The 7,457-nt window shown below is 38.7% G+C and overlaps 1 protein-coding gene across 2 annotated transcripts; it reads right to left on the reverse strand.

Annotated features, from left to right (window-relative positions):
• Positions 1 to 2,529: 2,529 nt before the first annotated feature.
• Positions 2,530 to 6,068, reverse strand: rbx1 (ring-box 1). 2 transcript variants are annotated; one of them, XM_090191339.1, is made up of 6 exons: positions 6,045 to 6,068; positions 5,418 to 5,508; positions 4,671 to 4,749; positions 4,525 to 4,595; positions 2,979 to 3,064; positions 2,530 to 2,754 (listed from the first exon to the last, which is right to left on the reverse strand). In XM_090191339.1, the coding sequence occupies exons 2-6, from the start codon at positions 5,493 to 5,495 to the stop codon at positions 2,742 to 2,744; spliced, it is 327 nt and encodes a 108-aa protein (XP_090047465.1). In that variant the 5' UTR covers positions 5,496 to 5,508; positions 6,045 to 6,068; the 3' UTR covers positions 2,530 to 2,741.
• Positions 6,069 to 7,457: the final 1,389 nt, after the last annotated feature.

The following is a 7,457-nucleotide window of genomic DNA, read 5'->3' on the forward strand; positions in this document are numbered from 1 at the left end:
GCATTTTCCTGTAAAGATCAGAAGAAAAGGAGTAAATAAAAACAAATACAATTCCATGTACAGATATAGAGTTAAGCAGTTAGATTAAACAACTCCTTCGTAAGATAAATGGTTTAAGATTAAACATGTATGGAAACAGGTGAATTAACACTCCTCAGTTAGCAGGCTCAAGCAAGCTAACCCCCACATGGTAGCAAAAACTAACTAGCAGAAATTGTTAATAAGTTAGAAATGATTTAAACATACTTTACTATAGGCTACTATTTACTAGTTAACAAAAAAATCACGTATGTCATAAAATATATTCACCCCACCCAGTATTGTAATCAAAACTTACCAGAAAGCATGTAGTCATTGGCTCAGACAGTGTAGTAGTGTGGGCTCAATAGCATGTCATTAGTGTGCAAGATCTTGAGAATCAGCTGTACATGTGATGGAAGAATTCACTGTGCATGCAGAGGTTTGCAATTCCATTAAATTGGGGATGGTTTAAGCAAAATATGCCATATGACCTAGAATTGCCTTATGTGTATCCCACAAAAAAGGTTCACTGTTATAAGCTAACTTTTTTTGATGAATTTAAGGAAAATTCCCCAAATTCCTGGGCTTAACTTCCCATGGAAAATTTCCGGCCCTTTGCAACCCTAGTTATTGCTCTAATGTTATTATTTTACTATGAGAGATACTATGACAGCAATTACCTGTAATAGGTACACACGTATCTGGCACAAGTGACGATTAAACTGATTTGGATTTCAAAGACTGCTATTATTGTAATGTTTAATATTACAACATTGATGTGTGATACCTTTTTTATCAACACATAAATGTTTTGCAAATGTATGCCTTTATTACTATGATTTATATTGCCAGAATACTCAACGATGATTAACACTGCAGTTGTGTGTGCTGCTGTCAGGGTTGTGGTCAAATGCATGTCATTTCAAGTCAATTTGGCAATTGAACAAAAATCCAATTCAATTTGAAAATGTTCCTCATTGTAAAAGCATGTAACAGAATTAGGGTATTCCAGAACTGTAATTTACATGTAAATAAACATAACCATGTTTTATGTTTTTAATACTTCAGATAGAATGCTCTGTGTGTCAGAGATGGTACCATTCAGCTTGTCTGGGGATGACAAAGGACTTCAACAAAGCGAAAATAGAAAATGATTGGAAGGAGCGTCTTCGCTGTTAAATTAGAGACGTGTAAATAAATGACTGTTGTGCCTTGTAACTACTTTAACATGTGGAACTGTTGCACTAATATATGCAAACATTGATTTGGCATACAATTTAAGATAGACATTGTTTACATAAAGTTGTACTAATTTCATATAGAACAAATTGCACTTGAAATGAACATTTCTTTTAAGTTATTGCAAATCAATGCATATTTTCACTTTTTTCTGGGACAATCACTGAATTAGATTTCTTCATCTGTAAATGCAATATGAGATTTTATGTATTTCTATCAAATCAAAACTGGAATTTCTACTCAAAACAAAGTTTGTTTAAGTATGCTAGACATTTATAGAATAAATCATACCTAGTTTGATGATTCTGTCATAATCAGTGAAAACGTTGATTTCCACTTGGCATTTCATAGATTTTATGTATTTCTACTAAATCAAAACTGGAATTTTTCCTCAAAAACAGAGGTTGTAAAAGTATGCTAGACATTTAGACTAAATCATATCAAGCTTGATGATTCTGTGACAAACAGTGGATTAGTTATTGATTTTTACATTCTTAAATTGCTTTTGGAGAATGTCTGTTGAAGGTCAGAATATTATTTTTTTTTAAACTTTACCTCGGTCTCACAAGGTCATCTTCTGCCGGTAACTATTAGTGACCAATAGTGGGTCAGCTCCTCACAGTCCATGCTCACTCCATTGATTATCCTCTTCAAAATTGTCTCCCGCAATAAATGGCTCCATTTTGGGGACGAGAGGTTCTGGAAGGGTCTACCCTCCATCCAGTCCGATAACAAACCACATCGACCACTACTGTAGTCTCAGCAGTATAACCAATGTAGCATTATGACTGTCATTCATACCAGAGAATCATAGCAAATAGAAGATGGGACTGCAAATTAGTGCTGGATGTGGTAATTTGTGTTAAAGTGGCAATATGTAACTTTTTGGGAGGCCTGACCCAATTCAAAGAAATGTGAGTTATAGATGTTTTAGTCTACTTGAAAGCAAGTCTTGTTTTTTTACTAACTGAAATTAGGCAAACTATTAGTTTTATAGCAACCAGGAAATGAAGGCACAATTTCTGCATAGTGCAACTTTAAGTTATGAACCACTTCATCTTACAAAACTGTTTAGTCAATTTGGTCTTTCAACCAATGATCTGCAACACGAAAAAAATAAAATTTCTAAATAATATTAGAAAAATACCCTCATTTCATCTATTTAACTAGGCAAGTCAGTTAAGAACAAATTATTATTTAAAATGATGGCCTACATGGTTTCTAAAATTGTATTTCCATGTCTAGTCATCCATTCCAAATCAAGACAGCTACACAGAACATTGTTTATTTATAATTTACAACATTGCAAATTCAACTTAAAAAAACATTGTTTTCCAGCGAGCCTAAAACAATGAGATGTGGGGGTGGATGTCCTCAGTATTTGCAATGTACTCAAAGTGGAGTCTATCATACGAAGAAAGAGAAAGCAACAGAAAGCATGAAACTTGCAGAAGCGCAAGTAATGGTCTAGAGTCTTCCACCTAGTGTCCATATCTGTAAGAGAGGGAAAGGGAGTGTTAGTTATTAACTGTTTGACATACACAACTCATCTACAATGGAATTAGTGGAATAATGCATTAGCACCAGTAAAACGGACGCATGGCTGTTGTTTTTTTTAGCCATCTACTTCCCCAAAAGGCAAGCATACTGCAGCTCTGATTTACTGCAGTTTAGCTAGGACCATGGAGTAGTGTTTTGAATAAAATGATGACACTCACTTCTGAAACTCCCACTCCCTGTTGTCTAGGGGGCACACCTGCCTGGTCTTCAACCAACGGGAGATACAGTGGAAATGGAATGCATGCTGGGAGAGAAGATATTATTTACATAACAGCAAACCAAGACAATAGCCGTGTTTGAATACACATACTACATACTTAGAGTATATACACTATTAGCTCATTTTAGTACACTGTAAACAAACGCTATTCTTTCAGTTGATCACACTAGCCCTTCGCCTGTCTACTTGGAAGTTAATGCTGTTGCTATGCAACCTCTCGCTAGCTTGTTAGCATAACAATTGACTAGCTTGACATTTTACAATTTTGTGTGTGTTTGTAAATTCAATCTGGAGTGCCAGAGTGCACTCTGGGTGTTCGGAAATCCAGAGCGTTGTCAGATTGTCCGTTCATAAATTCAGAGCGTTTCGCCCCCGGAGTGCGTCACTGGACACTCTTGCTGAGGACTAGGGTTGATCCGAGCATTCTGACCTCACAACGGCAGTCAAGCACCCAAGCTGACTGGCAAATGTTGGCTAGCTTGCAAGCCATATCCAGACACAAATGAGAGAACACCACACTGACCATTTTACTCGCCGTGGCAGAGCTGGTTAGTCTGTTTTCATGTTATCCAGAGCGTTGGTGACTAAACGTGCTGCTGGCAACAATTTATTTGACTCTTTTTTTCCTGAAGTTAACTGACACCGGCCATATATTCACCGGGTGTTGAGCATTCGTAAATTCATCAGTTATTCTGCACTCTGGCACACTCAGAGTGCTCTGAAATCGGAGTAGATAGCCATAATTAACTATGTCCATTGAGAAAGCACACAACTATAATACTTAGCTAAGAATTACGTGAATAATCTAGTCAATAAACATCGTGTAGTTCGTTAGATTATAGTTAATATACTGCCTGGCAAGATCGATGTATTAGTAGCCAACTAACTTTCGGTAACTAGCTAACATACTAGTACATACTGCTGTAATGCTATGCTGTTCCTAAGGAAAGTTAAGCTAACAAATTGTCTGCCAACATAACATGAAAAGTCATGACTTTATTACATTGCTCAACATTTGTCATAATTAGTTAAAACAAGGAATTTATATATACACTCTCGGACACCGGCTGAATATTTTCCCAACATTTTCTTCAAATCTGAAAACGCTGTCAAGCCACGCCCATTTTCTAAAGAATTGCCTTATGGGCCAAAAAAGCAAAGAAAGAGTGTTTACTGCTTGTATACTTTGTATTTTGGCACATTTAGTACAACATCCAGGAACTATATCCATACTATGACCAATAAGCATACTACATATTCAATTTATATCACAAATAGTATGGTTAGTATGGTTAGTGGGTTAGAATGAGTATTCGAACACAGCTCAAAACTTACATTCAAATTCTATACTTTTAGGGTAGTTCAATATAATGCAGATTAGTTTAGATCATGCTGCTGTTATTTCAATACTCTCACACTGAACTTTACAATCTAACTGATCAGGATGCATGCAAAATATACAAAGGCAAAGAAGTCTGACTCACATTGCAGACTCCCCAGGCTACGGTGCACTCCTCTGATGTGGCAGAGGCCTGGTTAGCCTGGCACTCTATGCCTATGGAGAACAAGAGAAATGTGTAACACACAACTTTATTAGCCCAGTAGTCAAATAATGTTAATGCATACTCACAGAGATCCATAATGTGATTCCTACAGATGGCACAGTTGTCCACCACAATGTCCCAGGCCCAAAGTGCCACTGCATTCCACTGTAAAGAAGAAGTGTCACATGAAATTATGAACAGTTAGTGTTTGCTTGATATTGCTGTTGCTTCAAATAGGTATTAACAAATTAGCATATTGTTATTCACAATTTATTCATGTTAATCTGGTGTCAGGAGACAGTCATTCAAATCACTATTGCATTTGGCATTTCATCAGACAAGTTAGGCCTATTTCACTATCCACATTGATCACAAACAAGGCCAGGGTGAAAATGTTAGTGTTTGATACATAATTTTTCACTCATTTAGCGTCAATAAATAGACAACATCACGTGCAACTGGGCCTGTCATTATAGCAAGATAACTAGGAAGCTGACGTTAGCCAGTTGAGCAAATTAGCTAGTCATTGATTTCGTATGTCAATGCATCTCAAGCCGAACCAAGTAGTGGTTGGCTAGCTTCTATCACCACAAACAGTGAGATTAGTTTAACTAATTATGTAGCGATCAGCCCTAAATGTGAAACGCAAACTCACTCCCCCAAATTAGATACAGCCAAACAGGGACTCCGTCTAGTTTCAGCTCGCGAGCTAGCAAGTTATGCTAACTAATCGCCCGTAGATTGTACCCAAACCCGTATTACGCCTATAATAATATCGAACCTTACAGTATGTCTAAAATATAGCTATGATTTATTTAACAAAAAATAAATACCTTCTTCACTTCAAAACGTTTCTTGCTTGCTCCACTATTCGTGGCGCTTGGGGTATCAACATCCATCGCTGCCGCCATGTTGACTATCGAACTTTCGTGTGAACAGAGATATTAGAGGAGGAGATAGACATACCATTAGAATATGAATAGCAAGACGTAACGACCCATACAGCAGAATGTCGACCAATCGTGCTGACGTTGTCATGCTGCGTCACACAGTTGCTAAATGTATCGTCACGCAATCCTTTCTCAAACCGGGATACAATGTCATGTTCAAAACTACCTCGGAACTCAGAAAAAACGAGCTCGACTTGACAAATCGATTTGAACGGGCATCCAACTTGGGAACCTTTATAGAGCTACGACTTTCCGACCTGAAGATCAATGGTGTCATGATTTGGCTTCGTATTTTTCCAAGTTCCAGTTGTTCTGAAAACGACATGGGGACACGGAAAAATACGAGGTCAAATCATGACGTCAGTGATCTTCAGGTCGGAAAGTTGGAGCTCCAGAAAGACGCCCGAGTGGAATTCTGAGTTGGATTACCATTGAAATCGATTTTTTCCCAGTCGGAGTTCATTTTAACCGAGTTCCCAATTGTTTAAATGCTCTGAATTTGGAGATTACCGAGTTCCAATTGTTTTGAACGCTGCAAGAGGCCAGAGTACCCAAGTTGGAATCCCTCGTTCAAAACAACTGTGAACCAGAAACATCCGACAGTGCGTTCAAGACAACTGGGAAATCGGAAAAAACGAACTCCGACTATGGAAAATCGTTCTGAACAGTCATCCAACTCGCGATTCCAAGTCCCTTTGCAAGATGGCGCAGACAGAGATGGTCGCCTCGCTTCAGGTCCTTAGAAAACTATGCAGTTATTTGTTGTTTTTTTATGTACTATTTCTTACATTGTTAGCCCAGAAAATCTCAGGTGCTATTAAATACAGCTGGGAAGAACTATTGGATATAAAAGCGATGTCAACTTACCATCCTTACGACCAGGAATACGTCTTTCCCGAAGCGGATCCTTGGTTTTGCGATTTTATCCCAGAGGCCGACCCAAAACAACATAGTCGCTGCAGGAGAGGCAGACGGAGTGGCCTACTGGTCAGACTCAGAAGGTCTACTGGTTAGACTCGCCAATGTCCAATCTCTAGATAGCAAGGTGGATGAAATTAGGGCATGAGTTGCCTTCCAGAGAGACATCAGAGATTGTAACATTCTCTGTTTCACGGAAACATGACTCACTTGGGATACCAAATCAAAGTTTATTTGTCACGTATGCCGAATACAACAAATGCTTACTTACAGGCTCTAACCAATAATGCTGTAATGCTGAGAAAAGTGTGTGTGTAGGTAAGTAAAGAAATAAAACAATAGTAAAAAGACATTACTTTTTGAAAATAAGAGTAGCAAGGCTATATACAGACACCGGTTAGTCGGGCCAATTGAGATAGTATGTACATGAATGTATAGTTAAAGTGACTATGCATATAAGATAAACAGAGAGTAGCAGCAGCGTAAAAGAGGGGTTGGGGGGGACACAATACAAAATAGCCCGGGTAACTATTTGGTTACCTGTTCAGGAGTCTTATGGCTTGGGGGTAAAAACTCTTGAGAAGCCTTTTTGTCCTAGACTTGGCACTCCGGTACCGCTTACCATGCTGTAGTAGAGAGAAAAGTCTATGACTGGGGTCTTTGACAATTGTCAGGGCCTTCCTCTGACACCGCCTGGTGTAGAGGTCCTGGATGGCAGGCAGCTTTGCCCCAGTGATGTACTGGGCTGTACGCACTACCCTCTGAAGTTCCTTGCAGTTGCAGTACCAGGCAGTGATGCAACCGGTCAGGATGCTCTTGATGTTGCAGCTGTAGAACCTTTTGGGGATCTCAGGACCCATGCCAAATCTTTTTAGTTTCCGGAGGGGGAAAAGGCTTTTTCGTGCCCTCTTCACACTTCCTTTTGTTCACCTGACCTAGAATTCCTTACAATCAAATGCCGACCGCATTATCTTCCAAGAAAATTCTCTTTGATTATAGTCACAG

This window comes from Oncorhynchus mykiss, chromosome 12 (assembly GCF_057628025.1).
Source record: "Oncorhynchus mykiss isolate SJ-2025 chromosome 12, ASM5762802v1, whole genome shotgun sequence".
NCBI lineage: Eukaryota > Metazoa > Chordata > Actinopteri > Salmoniformes > Salmonidae > Oncorhynchus > Oncorhynchus mykiss.

Bases quoted from the DNA above. Each gene is read 5' to 3' on its own strand.
- rbx1 (XM_090191339.1), bottom strand. From the start codon at position 5,495: ATGGCGGCAGCGATGGATGTTGATACCCCAAGCGCCACGAATAGTGGA. The intron at 4,750-5,417 runs GTATTTATTTTT...TCTTCTTTACAG, and splicing joins AACGTTTTGAAGTGAAGAAG to TGGAATGCAGTGGCACTTTG. The intron at 4,596-4,670 runs GTGAGTATGCAT...TGTTCTCCATAG, and splicing joins GAATCACATTATGGATCTCT to GCATAGAGTGCCAGGCTAAC.